The sequence below is a fragment of the Podarcis pityusensis genome (assembly GCF_964106645.2).
Source record: "Podarcis pityusensis genome assembly, chromosome: 12".
NCBI lineage: Eukaryota > Metazoa > Chordata > Lepidosauria > Squamata > Lacertidae > Podarcis > Podarcis pityusensis.
In genome coordinates, this window is record NC_138037.1 from 51730076 (window position 1) to 51746648 (window position 16573).

At 42.8% G+C, this 16573-nt stretch overlaps 1 protein-coding gene across 1 annotated transcript in view; it reads left to right on the forward strand.

Annotated features, from left to right (window-relative positions):
- The window catches only part of ITGA9 (integrin subunit alpha 9), a 231898-nt gene that overhangs the window by 143094 nt on the left and 72231 nt on the right, over positions 1–16573 (forward strand). The window contains exon 18 of the mRNA XM_080975757.1: positions 10758–10908. Within this exon, the coding sequence (XP_080831883.1) occupies positions 10758–10908 (151 nt within the window). The remainder of the gene's footprint in view (positions 1–10757; positions 10909–16573) is intronic.

Genomic DNA, 16573 nt, shown 5'->3' on the forward strand with positions numbered 1-16573 from the left:
AAATCCTCCCTGAAGGACTATATAAATGGAATAGCACTCCATGCGGTGCCATGAGAAGGAGTGCAGCTTGACCGGGAGTGTTAATAGAAAAAGCAGAGCGGCTGGGCTTCTCGCATGGCTTGCGCATTCCCTGTGGGGGAGAGGCCGGAACAAGACTTGTGCATGGACTGTGTGTTGGTTTATGAAGACAGGGGGAGTGCAAGTGATCTTTGGATGGGAGACGAACTTGTTATAAATGACGATTATTGATGGGAGAACTTCAAAAGCAGTTTTTCTTCCTCTTTAGCTACCTAAACTTTCCCTGCTCTTGTCATTAAAGCCAGAGTGAGTTTTATTTCCCAGCATATTCCTCTGCCCCACCCCCCGCAAATGCCGACATTTGCCTTTAAGGCCAATTGGCACCAAGTATTCAGAGACCCTTTCAGAATCTATCTTCCAGCTGTCATTCATTTGCAATCCCTCCGTACCATGCCAAGCTTTTCTCATTTTGCATCACTGCAAATAATGTGCATTGGGGGTGGAGGGTGGAGCGGAATGCCGAATCCCGAAATGGAAATTGGAGGACTTAATTGCGGTGCAGGAATTCCTTCCCAGTTAGTGTCAGATTCACAAGATGCCATTCCTTTGTTGTTTCTCGTAATAATTATAGTGCTAGCGTTTCTGGAGTCCAAGTATATAAAGTGTGTGGATATCTATAAATATGGGTTCAGCCCAATCCAATGTCTTTGAATGGATATGGGCAAGAGAGGTTAATTTGCCATAACCACTTAACTTGGAGTAAACAGCCTTAAACTCAATGCTGCTTGAGCATGCATAGGATTCCACTGTTAAATTAGGGGCGCTGTGTTAATTCACCAGCTCCTGTTTCTAATGCAGATAATTGGTGTCTCAGGGATGGAGCCAATTAGTCTGGACTTTGGTTATTTCTGCCAATTCTGGCCAGTGAATTTTGTTTGATAGTGAGATGCATGGACTTGACAGTGGACAGGAGTGGATTGCAGATGAAGATGCCCATTCAACTGTGTATGTCTGTCAGCACTGTGTTATTTCAAAGAATTCCTGAGTGTAATTGATTACACATTCCCATCCTACAACCAGACACATCCAACTACCCATATCTGTAGCTGTATCAGAAGATAAATAGGCAAATCTTAATATTTTAATTTTAATTTTGTCACAGTCTGTTTTGGGGGAAGGGGAAGGTATCTTTACATTTTAAATATGTATATTTTGCCTTTATGCCTGACGCAACAAAAGAAAATCAATGCATGGTAAATTCAAGATTTTTCTAAATAAACGTTAAAAACATTTATACCCTACCTTTCAGCAGAACAACGAGGACTTGAAAGGTAGCTGAAAAATATAAAACAAATGTCCTAGAAACAATCATATTAGTAAAGCTAGTTCATTAGGATTAGTGCTGCAACCAAGTGAGAGAAATTGTAATTGATCATCATCAGATTTTTACTTAATTAATTTATTGATTAATTTGCATTAAGATTGGAGCTGCAGCCTAGTTAAAGGAATTGTAATTGATTAATCATCAGATTTTTAGCTGATTAATCTATTGATTAAATTTGCACAAATTTACAATTCATAAAAATGCAATCTTTCTCTCTCTAAAAAATTAAAATATTGAGTGTTATTTGGCAGATGAGTTTGCACATTATTTCCCTCTTGTGGGGAAAATGCCAGCTGACTCCAGTAGCCTCATTTTTATTTTTTTTTTAAATTGTTTGGGATTGCCTTAACAGTTGCGGAGGAGTTGTCGTTTATTCCCATGCCAATATGTGCCACGCATTTGCCTTTCTGTAGAACTGAGACCCACCCCAATGTCCATTTTTACTGTGTAAAAAAATCCACCCACCTGTTAAAAACTTGTACCATTCTTAATAATGCTATGGGGAAAATTCATTCTTGATGTTGTTTGATTGGTGCAAAACTGGCTCCAGGTTTGATGGGGTATTGGGCATAGTGCCTTCTGGTGGGATCCCTCTTTCACTGATAGGCCCCACCAGGCAGTAGCTGCAGAAACTCACTAAGCAGAGATGCCAACTTGAATAAAATATTGGGGGATGGGGAGTCCCACGCTGCATAATTGATCCCAAGATGCAGTGCACACACACCATTTGAATGGCAATGCCTATCAACTGGGGGTGGGGTGGCACCCTCAAATATTTTAAGGGTGCTCCTGATGGTGAAGGAACCTTGGTCCTTAGGAGTTGACTCCTATGTCTCCAACAGGGCCAGATTTAGGTTTGATGAGGCCCTAGGCTACTGAAGGTAATGGGGCCCTTTATATGTCCAGCTGCCCTTTGTCAACAACAAATTGTCGCTGGTTTTTGTGTTGAATATATGCTATATGCTAATTTATGGACCTAATAGGTATCTAGAGCCATTTGCACATGCAGGATGTAGGCACCCTATATATAGAAAGGAGCAAACCAGTGATATTTTAGGGAGCAGGCTAGCAGGCGGGACCCATGACTTACATCATAGGAGCCTACACAACACAAAACACTGTTGCTGTATGTAGGTTTTATTTTATTTGTTTTTTATCTTATATTTTGGAAATGTACAGTGGTACCTCGGGATGTGAACGGGATCCGTTCTGGAGCCCCGTTCACATCCTGAATAGAACGTAAGCCGCGACAGCGAGTCTGCACATGCGTGGGTCACATCTCGCTGCTTCTGCACATGTGCGTGATGTCATTTTGACTGCGCATGTGCGAGCAGCAAAACACGGAAGTAACGCACTCTGTTACTTCCGGGTTGCCGCGGAGATCAACCTGAAAATACTTATCCTGAAGCATATTTATCCCAAGGTATGACTGTACATCCATTTTTTTCCTTTAGTTTTTTGGGGGGCCCTCAAGAGAGTGGGGCCCTGAGCTATAGCTTTTTTAGCTTATACGTAAATCCGGCCCTGGTCTCCAAGGATGGCTGGGTGTAGCCATTTTCATTTCCCACAATGCCCCAGCATGCTTGAGCTAGTTTCACTCCAGGACACTGAAGGAAATTAAAATTATGTCCAATTGTTTCTGCTGTTGGGGATCTGGGGCAAATATCGCTCCTGATCCTGAGCTACTGGGTGCTCTGGCAGCTGCTGTAAAATGCCAGGAGCTGCCTCTGGACCTGGTAGACGGGATAGTGTGGGACTTTGCTCAAAAAGCGTGGTCCATTTTTTAACTGGGTCCAGCCCCCTTTAAGTTGTGTCAGATTTTTAAATGGGTTTCATTTTCCACCAGCCTGCTTCCTTCCTTAAGGAGTGGGGAGGGAGAAACAGGTGGGAGAGACCTCTTGATTTTCCTATAAGAAAGGCCCTGCAAGGCTTTTCCTTAATGGAGTGTTGGTTTTTGCCTGAGGTGTGTGCCTGGGGCTTCACTTTTTCTAAGTAAAGCTGTATGTATGCCTGGCAGGAAATTATAATCTGTGCCTCTAAACCATTTTTTTCAGGTATGGGTGTGTGTGGAGAGACCAATTCTGAATTGAGATGGGTTGGTTTTGCCCATCTCTACCCAGAAACAAAACCCACAACCCATTCAGATGCCCATATGAGGAAAAGGAAATGATAAAAAAGTTAAAGCTGTTCACCACTCCAGTAGAGATGGCAATCTTGGAATACAAGCTCATAAAGTTTACTGTTGGTTGCAATAAAGAATTTGTTGCACAGTAGCAAGTGATTTATGTCAAGAAAAGAACTATATCCAAGCCAGATATTTTTTAGCCAAGAAATGTATAAGCGCAAAAGAAAAATTCTCAAACAGCAGTTCTTCCATTTCAGCTCACCAGGTGACCTTTAAGAATCCCAATTTCAAATTTCATATAAGTTGACTGTATGCAAGGTTAGTAAGCGAAGCTTATGCAGATGCTTAAAATCAAATCTACTGAGTCAGATTTATATTACAAAAAGCCAAACACAACTGTGCATTTATGGTGTTCTGGCTTTCATCACAAATTTTCAGCCTGTGCAATATCAAATGGGCCTGGATTTACTGTTTCTGGAGTTTAAATGCTCTCTTTGGCAAACCTTATATTGCAGGGGCAGTATGGCAGTTATGCATGCACTAGGGATTCTACCATCTTCCCCAGGGCCCATTCATTTTATAGCCTTGAGCCATGCCACCAAATGGTTGAATTATTACCATATGTGATGAACAATGCAGAATGTGATCTATCAAAAAGTGTGTTCCTCGAGAGGCAGAAAATAGGTGGCAGACTTGCTACAATTGCTTTTGTGTGCAAGCACAATTTTAGCCATAAAACGCTTAATGAACTCATTAGCCCGCTCAGGACTGCAAAAATGTAGAAGGCTTATCAAGCATTTTGCAACCCCCAGTACTGGTCAAGCACAGTTATGTTTGGATTGCTGGTTCATAAGTTGTGCAAGCTTTCCCTGGGATCAGGTTAGATTTAGAATAGCAGCAAAATCATGGAGCATCTTCTTTGCCAGTTTATCTCCTACTTGCACTTTCCAAACCTACCGAAACTTAGAAGTTTTGGAGTGGGGAGAGAAAACCTGTAACTTGTATTTCTGAAAATCTTATTCTCAGGGAGTGCTCAAAGAGATTCCCCACTACTCTTTCAAATATAATGTTCGTGAAATGCTTTGACCATTCTTAACTGTGTTGTGGCTGTCTCTCCTGAAAATTTCTCCTTAAAGCAAGCAACAGCTACAAGTCCGGTCAGCAGCACTATTTATTTGCAAACATAATACAAAAAGATGCACAGGAGCCAATATGGCATCAAGAATGTCCACATGTGGGACTGAAAACACGATGGAGCAATGTGATGACAACAGTTTTACAGTTAACAGGCAATTCTGAGCCCCTGTTGCTAGGGCTTTGAGTGCTTTGCAGTTGTTGTTTTAAAATCAAATTTATTTGCTCCCCAAAATTGAATTCTGTCACCAACATTAAGCATGTGAGTTTTCAGGGTCCTCCCTTTTAACTCTTCTAGTCAACTTAACTCCTTTACCTATGGATTCTACAGCTGCTTATATTTTATCACACATTGTTGGCATATTGTCATTCATATCCTTTGCAACTGCGAGGCCTAGGAGCTGGCATTTTTAAAGGTGAAAGCTGAGAATCAAAAGGAGCTAAAGATTTGCGTGATGCCAATATCATATGTTTCTACGACCTTAGATTTATTTTTATTTAAAGTCTATAGCAGAATAAAGAAATCTGAAACCACTTAATCCATTTTGTTATGCCAGTAGAGGTACTGAAATGTTATTGGAAGTTACAAGGAATGTTAGAATATATCTCATGGGATGAATATTGCCAGGCTTTCTTGCACTAACAACTTATACATATATTACATTAGTCTGTCTCATCATCATCATCAAACCTTTATTGGCATCGCTTACATTCAGAATAAATAGGCCAGTGCAATCTCGTCGCTGTTTCAATGATACAGTCATTTGCCAAAGGGAAGAAAAGGAGGTGAGTGCTCTATTTCACCTCTATGGGTCTCCAGCAAGGGCAGGGTCCAATAGTGTATTTCGGCAGCAAAAAATCAAATAGTGGAACTTAGCTACTTAGTCTGTCTTAATACACATTTGAAGTACATCTTCCATTGAACATCTGCCTGATAAACAGTCAGGGTTGTTGGAACCACCCAGTGTACTGCTACAGAAATTACTACAAATGATACGAATCAAAGCCACAGAAAACCCCACAAGGAAATCCTGCTGTGCACAAAGCAAATGAGTTGGTGTCGCCTGTTTTTTTGGCTTCTTTTCTTTGGGTGACAAGTCTCCCAGACGAAAAAAAGAAGTGGAAGGGAAAACGCTTTGAAATATACAGCTATATATAAATGCTCTTAATTAGCATGGAGACAAACCAGAGTGGGTTTTTCTTAGATTTCTAATTGCCGATGAGAGAGAGAGAGAGAACGAATTCTGTTTTGAGATAGCTAAAGAGTCATGTAACAAAATGTGTCTGTAGGCGTAATGCACATAACTGAAGGAGATAGCTATTAGGAATGGATAATCCGGTGTCCATCGGCAGCTAGTCTTTTCACTTGCCAAGGCAATTCTCTTGATGACAGCTGATCTGTGATAGGTCTTGCACACCACCAATTTAGTTATCAAGGGTGTGGCCACATTCCATTGACTTACTGGAAATTTTTCTTTCAAGTTAACGGCAAAAGCCCATTAACAAGAATTGAGCCAGATGACACCCTAAACGATTATTGTGGCCTTGTGAATAAGCCCTAGGCAGAAACTGCCGTAGCATATTAGATTTTACAGTTTTTAACCTTACAGTTGACTAGCAGTAGTGGATTTTGTTTCGTTTCTTAAGAAAGAAGAGATCCACATTATACTTGAACTGAACCAGAGGACAGAATTTCTCGATTATTATTGTTCCTTTTGAAAGTCTGCCCTCTCTGCATTTTTGTGGGGCTGCTGAAAGGATGTTGTGGGGTGAGGGAATGGGTTCTTGTTACCTGGACAAGCAAGGAACAAAGAGGAGAGGCACTTTGATTCCCATAAAAAGCATGAGAGAAACCCCCCAAACAAAGAAGTCAGTATTGAGATCAGCCCCTGAGGAAGAAAATAATCCATTCTGATCACAGGTTGGTTCCATCCCCATTCATGCTGCTCTGTCCTGTTACATGCTTTTTAAAGCAAAATTGCTTGTGAAGGGTTGGCCACTTCTGGATTCCAGTCAAAACCAGTTTCCCCAGCCCTGATTTAACTTATTGATTATACCGGAGCACAAATAACAGCTACCTCAAGTGTTCCAGTTACTGGGTGTTCTTGAGTACATGCTAATTCATGTTGATTCGCCATGTTATTTATACGTAGAGATTTTGTGTACTTGTGCAGTCATCTGCTTAAGTTTTGCCCTGGATAAACCAAAGAATCTGCAGACGACAAATTTCCTTGCCTTTTCCCTGTGCTATTATATAACTTGATTTTGTAAGCACAGATTTTATCACGGTCTAAAGCACTGTTTTGAAGAGCCTAAGGCCCACTGGAATATAAGCCCCACTGGAATGCTTTGACAGTCAAATTCTTGAGCGAAACCTCTTCTAAGCAGAGATAATCTAGACAATATTCACATGTGCACAGAGCAATCCAGACTTAAAATAAGTCTGGCTAAGGAGTTTAGTGGCCATGGGAACCAGCCTCCCCCCTTGATAGGAACTAGGCTGCCCACATAAATGCTAATCAGTTAATAAAATAAAACCGATATCCCTCTTTCATTTACTGTTTTGCTTACATCTTCAATTCCTTAAGAACGGTGTGTGTGCCTGTCTGTTTGTCTGTGTCCCAATGAAGCCTGGGTCATGTTGTTTCTTGAACAATGCAGTTCAACCAACACATTTTGATGACGGCAGCGCTTCCTGTTTAATGAACTGCAGATGCTAAAGCAGGATGGCACCACATTGGCAGTGCAGTTCATACATCACTGCAGGCAATCCATACCCAATGACATCATGCCCCGGATAAGCAAACAGGGCTCAGGAATTCCCTTGCCAATGGAGAGATTCTTTTTCTTAATCCAGTTCTTACTGAAAGTGTACCTGATTCATTCCAGATGTCCTGAGATTTAATGACTCAGGAAACTGCTGTCTTGAAAGGAAGGCCTAAGCTCAGTCTCCTGTTGCTGTTGTGATGGGGATTAGAAATCCTCTGTCAGACTCAAACCAATGAGGTTTTCAATAAAGTACCCTAAAGCTATGAATCTGATGGCAGTTCCTTCAGTTCAGACATTTAGTTCGTGCTTTCCAAAGAATCCCACTTCCCTCCTCCCCTCAAGGGTGGAATACATGCTGTACTTAATGACTACTTTAAAAAATTCCCTATTTTTCATATATTTTACTCTACTCTACCAGCAGCTGCAGATAGTGACCCGTGATACTTATTCATTGTTAACTTAGTGAAAAATTCTGTGCTTCCCTGTATGTAAGGCGATCAGTAGTTTATTGTATATATAGTTTGAATGCTTTAAACCGGAATAAAAAATTTTAAAGTCGGGGTAGCCCCTCCCCCTGATGCTGTTGAACTGCATATCCCATCATTCTGAGCCAGAAGGTTGGGGATGATGGGAGTTATAGTCTTGCAATCTTTGGGGAGCACCATGGCTACAACCTCAGGGTCTTCTGGGTCAAACTTATGCATCTGTAGCAGTGCATTCCATTCTCAGAAAGGCATTGTCCTTGCAGTACAAAACCGGTCAGAACCATTGCACATGTTCTATTTACTGCCCATTTTATGCAAAAATCCACGATAAATATTTATACTCCATGCTGTAAGAAAGGTTAAATTTCCCCGACTTCTTCAGGGTTTCCTGTGTACTGAACGGTCATAGGTGCGAAATTACGGAGAATGTAGCAACATTTCTGAGAGATGCCATTAAACTACGTCGCTGCAAGACTTGAAAGGCACTTTTTAACCTGATTATGTTTCCTCTTAAAGTATCTCCTTTTATGAACAGGCGCCAATTTTATTTTTTGAATTATGTACTTTTATATCCTCTGCATGCCAAGGAAGGAGACTGATTGACATGTGGTGGGGCTGGCGCTTACTTTGGTGGGGCTGGGCTGGCAGTGAGGTTGGGGGTGTGCGGCTGCAGCGGTGGGAGAACTGGATTAGTGGTGGTGCACTACTGCAGCCCAGCATCAATGCCAATGTCACAAGGATGACTCTGTGGCTCTTCCTCACCACATGTGCCACTACTGATGCTCATGTTACAAAAACACGAGGAACGCATTTCTAATAGCTGTGTTATTATCAGTAGCCTCGGAATCAATTTTTGATGGAAGGACTACATCTGTTCTAGAAATGAATGAATGAATGAATGAAATGTTAAAACCCACCAAAAGCACCAAGAGGGTAATTTGGAGTGTGCTTAACCCTTTCGCTGCCTGCTGCTTCTGCACTTCAATTATCTTCCAGTATGCTTCCATGCATGAGGTTCCATGTATTTGGACAGGTGGCATGTAGCTATGTCTTCAGTCAGAATTAATTTTTTTTAAATAGATGTAAATCTGAGCTATAAACACCCTTTGACAAAGGCACTCAAGGCAGGATGCCCCTCCCCACCCCACCCACCCAGTCTGGTCATTTCAGTTCTTCTGGGATCAGTCTAATGCATCCTTTATCAACCTTGAGTCCCCAGGTGTGCTTGGACTACAGCTCCCTTCTCAACAGGGATGATGGGAGCAGGGGTGAATGAAGGCTAACGGACACCCAGAGTGGGGCAAACCGCTGGCTGCGCATGCATTGCGCTGCTACGTACAACGCATGTGTGGCATTGCTATGTACAGCGCATGCATGCGACACCATGCATGCGTTGTACATAGCGGTTTGCCGCCAGCACCGCTCGAGCACCATACGGATGGTGGCGGAAGCCTCTGCTCGTGGCTGCAGCTGCAAACGGAGGATTCTCCACATGTGGCTGCAGTGGCGCAATGGCTGCTCGTGCCGCCGCACCCAGGGGTGGTGGGGTGAACACCCCACGGGGTGCCTTCTTGTCCCCCCCAGACATGGCACCCCGGGAGGACCGCCCCTGCCCCCCTTTGAGACGCCACTGTGTAGGGATATCATGGAGTGGACACTGAGGTCCGGAAGGAGCACACTCCCACCAGCAGACAGCAACAGTCTGCCTGCACGTGTGACCCTGGGGTGCAGGGCAAACTCCCCCTCAGACAAGCCATGGCTGTCTGGAACATCGTTCCCTATGTCTGACCTTTTGCGGTCTCAGCAGTCAGCAGTGTCCTGTCTGTAACCTTTTGTCCCTGAGACCTTTTGTCTCCTTCGTCATACACTGTGCAAGGGAAAAATGACGCTGTGGAAACAGATGCCGAAATAACTTTGTACCACCCCACGATCTCGGGACGGAAGATGTGTAAAGGTCACAGCCCAAAATGTATTTGCCTGGCTTGCATATTTGTCTCAATAAAAGGAGGCTCCACAGGAATGGTGGTAGCTCGCTTCAGCCCACCTGTGCGCAGCTCACATGATGATCAACTCCTGTCTTGGGCCTTCACTTCACCACTGGATGGTAGTTGTATTCCAACTACATCTGGGGATCCAAGGTTGAGAAAATCTGGCTCTAATGCCGATTTAAAGGACTGCAAAGAAAGAATCATCTGCAAGCACTCACTTTTGCCTACCGTGACCTCTCTGCAAGAGGTCCAGCAGTGCATCAACTTGCGCTTCCAGCTACTGCTTTTTGCCCCTACAGACTCCACAATAATCCCAGATATTCTTGGCCTCCTTATGATTGACTCAGTCAAGCAAGCTGCTGCTGCTGCTGTTGTTGTAGAGGATGCAGTGATGTGAAATGGCATATCATGTCTACAATGGCTTACGTTGCTTTATTGACAACATATGCATTCTATTCTCTTTTGCCTGCTTTCTTGCAGTTACAGTGTTTTTAGGTTAATGTTCATTTTGTATGCAATACTATCCAACCCTCTTCCTCAAGTGAGCTCCGTGTGGTGCACATGGGGCCAATCCATTTTTCTCATTCATTTCAGTGCACAGTAACTGCAGCAAGCACTGATGGTGGATGAAATATGATCTCTGATTTGCATTGTGGTCTCAAGTAATGCTTTTGGCCTGGCCACACAGTGACTGACTAGGAGGTGAGCCAGACACCTCATTCTTGTCTCCCTATAACAGGAAAACTCCTTTGGCTTGCGTTTTTTTAAGTGAGATGTCACGTTTCTCTACTGTGAATTGAGGAAAGATGGGAATGAGTAGCAAAGGGTTAACCTGTTGTCGTTTCTGTTCACAGCGTGGATGATAGGGCTCCCTATCTGGCTTTGGGAGCCGTGAAGAACGTTTCCCTGAACATCACCATCTCCAACATTGGGGACGATGCGTATGACACGAACGTTGCCTTCAACTTCTCCAGAGAGCTCTTCTTCATCAAAATGTGGCAAAAAGTAGGAATAACCGGTCAGCTTTGGGGACAGGCAATGCTGTATTTTTGTTAATCTGAAGTCATGAGCTTGGACTTCAAGATAAACTATGGAAGTAAATGGAAGGAAAGTTTCTCATCTCACCCTACACCCCACAGTCACCTCTGACCGCCACCTTCATGGAAATGTTTTCTGTTCTTTCCTCTCACAACAGCTCCCCACACCCTGTCCCATATTCCTCAGTCGGGGCCTCCTGAACCCCCAGAGAGGTTTTTCTTTGGGGGATTCAGGCTTTTTGGGGGTTCCTCAAGGAGAGGAAGAGAAGGAACTTTCCTTTTGTTAACTTCTATAAATTAATTTATTTTAGGTTTCAGACCATGGAGATTAGTGGAGTTTTAACTGCTTTCATTTGTCCTAGGGGTGTAAAATCAAGGGAGCTTGGCTCTCCTATTTATTAAGCTATTTTACAAATAAAAGCTTCTGCGCAGAAGAAGCTTTCTGCAGCTTCTTTCTGTTCTTAATATTCTTGCAGTCACTGGTTTGCTCGTGGGAGCGAAAAGAATTCTCACTTGATTGCCCAGATGCTTTTAGCTTTCTTCTTGTATTGGGATATTAAAAACAGCACAGCATTATTAAAAGCCTTTAAAAAAAAAAAAAGCAGTTCCCAAAATAAGACAGTCTAGGAAGGGAGTTTCAAAGTCTGGGAGCAGACTTACACACCCTGCTTTTTGTCATCCAGATTTTGAAGGGACTTAAAATTATACAATTTACAAAATGTAAAACCTAAATTAAACCTCCCAAAGTTTGATGACGTATTGAGAAATGGGGGAGGGAGAGAAGCTTCGCTATCTCTAATTATTTCATTCAGCTAACCTCCCCTGCTTTTCAGCTGCAAGGAGGCATTAGCTGAGTGAGATAACTAAGGATACAAATCTGCAGTTGGCGTCATCCCTTTGACTCTTAGTGATTTTTTAAAAAATATTTTTTATTCATTTTTAAACATATTAAATGTCATACATACCACAAAATTTCACATCTTATACAGTCTTTTGGGACTTCCATCAGCACCTCTGATGATCCCCATTTTTATCATTTCTTCTGCATTTCTGAAATTCATATTGCCTTTAATGATCTTAACTAACGTCTTCCTTTTTATCCAATTATGCAATAATTCAAATTATTCACCTCACAAAACTTCTTGCAAACCTACAAATGTAATCTGATCGTCACAATTACTTTTCAAATAGTCCGCAAATTTACACCAGTCTTCTGTGAATCTCTGGTCCCGCCGGTTTCGAATTCTTCCTGTTAGTTTATCTAATCCTGCATAGTTCATCAATTTCATCCTCCAATCTTCTTTCGTCGGTAATTCTTCTTGCTTCCATTTTTGTGCCAATAATATTCTTGCTGCCGTCATTGCAAATAATCGTTTCTATTTACATCATCTCCTACAATGCCCTGTAAAAATGCTTCTGGTTTCTTAATAAATGTATATGTCAACATTTTTTTCATCTCATTATATATCATTTCCCAGAAGTTTTTCACCTTTTTACATTCCCACCACATATGATAAAATGTTCCGACTCTTAGTGATTTCAAAGGGAGCCTCCAAGTTCCCCTGATTCTTGAGAGCTATGACAGGTCCCACCCATCAGTGAAGGTATGCTGTGTCTTCCATGTCCCACTTTACTTATTTCTTTTCCCCCCAAAATTTTTATTGATTTTCAACATTTAAACACACAAAAACATAAAAACAGTCAACAAAAAACAGTCAACATATTTCTTTTGCTGCACAAGCGCATCCCTAGAGACAAGCAGACCTGTCCACCTCAACAACATCATCATAATGGTGTTGTGTTTAGTGGTCCTATGTAAAGCATCTTTCCATTGAAAAAAGCAGCTTGCTCGGATACTGTTAGCAGCTGCTCTGTTAATGAACACGATCCAGCAGAAGAGGCCCATCTTTCCCCCATATTGCCACCTGAAATGTATTCTCAGCAGAGGTAAACCTCAGAATCAAGACCACCCTGGCTGCCAGGTTTATAATCTCCCTCGGATAGCCCTCCTGATATACAGTAACCTGCCGTGCATCTCGGTTTGTTTTTTCATGTGCCTGCTAAGCGCTGCTTAGTAGATTAAATGTAATATGCTTTCATCTGGTTATTGTAGCTACAAGAAGTGAGGACAATAACTGGCTCTTTGTTTCAAATGGCTTATGTAAACTCCCGAAAACGTATATTAGGTGCATGGACACTGAATATCTAATGGTAAGATTTAAAGGAAGAAATATGGCCCGGCTCAGTAATTATTAGAGTAGCATTTACTTTCCATGCAAGTGTTATTGTTGCTGGCTCTCATTTCCTTTAGACTCTGAAATTTCATGAGCCATGTTAATGGGATTTCTGGGCAAACCCCCTGTTCCTCTTCACTGGGGTGAGAAAGGGCACGCTGATATTTAAAAGACTTCATTTATTGAGCTATTTTGTTTCCACACTGCTCTGTAGCCAGCCAGCATCAGTGCCTTGGCCAGAGGCTGAAAGATTGCTTTGCATAGGCTTAAAGGACAATTAGTCCTCAAAATGTGCATCGTTATAGAGAGGATTTTTTGAGGTGTTCTCTCAAGTGTGCCTGCTTATTAACCTTGCATCATTTGGTTAGTTGTCCTAGCATTGCTATTTTAGAAATGGCCATCTGTGTGGCAAATGTTTTGCAAGGTTAGTTGTCAGTGGATATTTCATAAATAAAGAAATTTCCCCCTCTCCCCCACAAAAAAACACTTTATATAGAATGCTTCTATGCTCTTGGATGGTTGCTATTGTACTGATCAATATACAGTCGTACCTTGGATCTTGAGCACAAGATCGGAACAAATCGGAACCTGGATGATTGAAACCTGGAAGTGAATTTCCTGGTTTCGAAGCTGAACGTCCGACAAGGATTCTGTGGCTTCCGATTGGCTGCAGGACCTTCCTGCAGCCTATCGGAAGCTGCGCTTTGGTTTTGGAAGTCGAACGGACTTCCAGAACGGATTCCGTTCGACTTCCAAGGTACAACTGTATAGCAAGAACACATTTTGAATGTGTTCCCATAGATTAGAAGTGTATAGTAGTGGATCTGGATACAAACCAAGTCCAACTTAGGTTCCACTGAAATCAATAGGATTCAAATTAGTCATTGATTTTTATAGTATCTAAGTGATTAGCTTTGTCTCAATCCAGCCTATGGTCAATTTGAACAGAAGAACAGTTGGAGGGTGGGTGGGTGTAGTGGGGTGAATCCTTTGAAAATAAACCCAAAGAAATTAAAAAATGTTAAGCAAAGAATGCTGAGTTAATCTGAAGCATTTTCTCCCCTCTCTTTGTGCAGTTTGGTTTTGTAGTTAACAATTGAAGTATGTTAGTACTCAAAACAACACGACACTGTCTTGTGGAAGGAAGTTTCGCTGAAATCAGTGATACCCTTCCAAGCAAATTGGGATCCTAGACTCTTTTGAAGTCAGGCTTGTGTTCAAATGAAAGAGCCTAATGTTAATGACCTCTGTAGGTCATTAACAACAGACAGCTTTTAATGGCCTCCTTCTTTCTCCTTTTTCTGCAGCAACAGGAGGCATTGACCTCTGGGCTTATTTTCTTTGTAACCAGACCTAGAAGTTTATCGGTTTTTATTAGAAAGGAGCTACATCTTTCACACCAGAGAGTCTTTTGCTTGCTTTTAAGAGTGGCAGTTTGAGATGGTGCTGAGAGATAAATGGCACCTTGAACTGAAATCCCAACTGTATGATAATTATATATATTGGAAATGGGCCTCACCCAATTACATGTTCTATATCAATATGCCTTAATGACAGGGACTGCTCAGTAATTGTCCTCTTTCATTTGATAGCTCATTTAGACAATTTGGTAGGAACAGGTTCTGAAAAGCAAACTGCCCTCTTGTTAAGAACATTTTAAAAAGGAGAAGTTCCCAGTCCTGCTTTGCTTATTGAAGTCACCCAGGATATCAGCCATGTAGGAGTTGCAGAGTCAGACGTAACATTTTACTGGCATGTTAGCCGCCCTGAGCCCGGCTCTGGCCGGGGAGGGCAGGGTACAAATAAATTTTATTATTATTATTATTATTAGTTATGTCCTGGCTACAAGCACTGCTTTGCCTAGAACAGGGGTCAGCAACCTAAGGCCCATGGGCCGGTAGCAGCCCACAAGGCTTGTCTAACCAGCCCATGGTAACCCTTGCCACCCCCCACCCACCCACCGCCCCCCTGCAGTATGGGAACCAACTTCTGGGTTGATGGTGCGCACAGGTGCTCCTCCGACCCGGATGTGCGCTGGAAATAGTGTGTGCGCATGCTGGCGGGATGGAGAAGCACCCATGCTATTTCGGATGCACTTCTGGGTCGGAGGAGCATCAGAAATAGCATGTGTGCATGCACATGGGCGCTCCTCCGACCCGGAAGAGCACGCGCGCACACACGCTCTGGCCCATTCTCTGATGGACAGACCATTGACCTGCCCATCCTTGGATAAAGTTGCCTACCTCTGATCTAGAATTTGGGTTCTGAACTAGCAACCTTCCTTGTCTGAAGGCTAAGTGGGGTTCCTGCCTAGTGGAACCCAGGTTGGATACGCATTGCCAGGGATGCTATAGCATCATGCTTTGCTGCCGCTGCATTGAGCAGTGGATTGGACTCTTATGTTTATAATGATGAACAGAGAAGAGGGAAAGAGTGTGAGTGAGGAGGAGAAGAAGTGAGCAAGCCTGTTGAGGGTTCCTGATACACAAACCATGGTTAGCCATTGGCCAATGACTTCTTCTCAGAGGTGTCCAGTTCCCTTACAGCAATCCTGCTGTTTTATTTCAGTGCCTGAAGCATTGATGGCACTGCCGTGATCTTTGTGGCTTGTGCCAGCATGGGGGGAAATGCTCCCTCTCTTTTTTCCCTACATGCAAACATTTGAAAAATAAAGTATTCTCAGACTCTCCTTCCCTAAGACTCTCTATCCCCAGCAGTTTAGTAAGGGGAAAGTGAAATGTACTCAGAGCAGCTTGGGATGTTTTTGGAAATGTGATAGGGTGCTATACTTTTTCCTTTGGTGGACTCTCAGTAGGTTACCCAAAAGAGAGATGGAATACTTGGTTAGGGCCAGTTTTTCATTGGAGAAGTGACACATTGAGGCAGTGTTTTAGTCCATATGTACCAATGGCTGAGTTCCTGCTCCGGAAAAAATCCAAAATTGCCATTTTGCAAAAGCCTGTTGCTGAGATGATGAGCAGTATGTTAGATGGTCCATGGGACATTTACCGTAGTGTCTTTCAAGTCAAATCTGAAGGCAAGTGGAATTTGGTTGAGGGTAAGTGGAATTTGGTTGAGGGTAAAGGAGCTGTCAAGGGATGTGGGTGGTGCTGTGGGTTAAACCAGAGCCTAGGACTTGCCGATCAGAAGGTTGGTGGTTTGAATCCCCGTGACGGGGTGAGCTCCTGTTGCTCGGTCCCTGCTCCTGCCAACCTAGCAGTTCGAAAGGACGTCAAAGTGCAAGTAGATAAATAGGTACCACTCCGGCAGGAAGGTAAACGGCATTTCCGTGTGCTGCTCTGGTTCGCCAGAAGTGGCTTTGTCATGCTGACCACATGACCCGGAAGCTGTACGCCGGCTCCCTCAGCCAATAAAGCAAGATGAGCGTCGCAACACCAG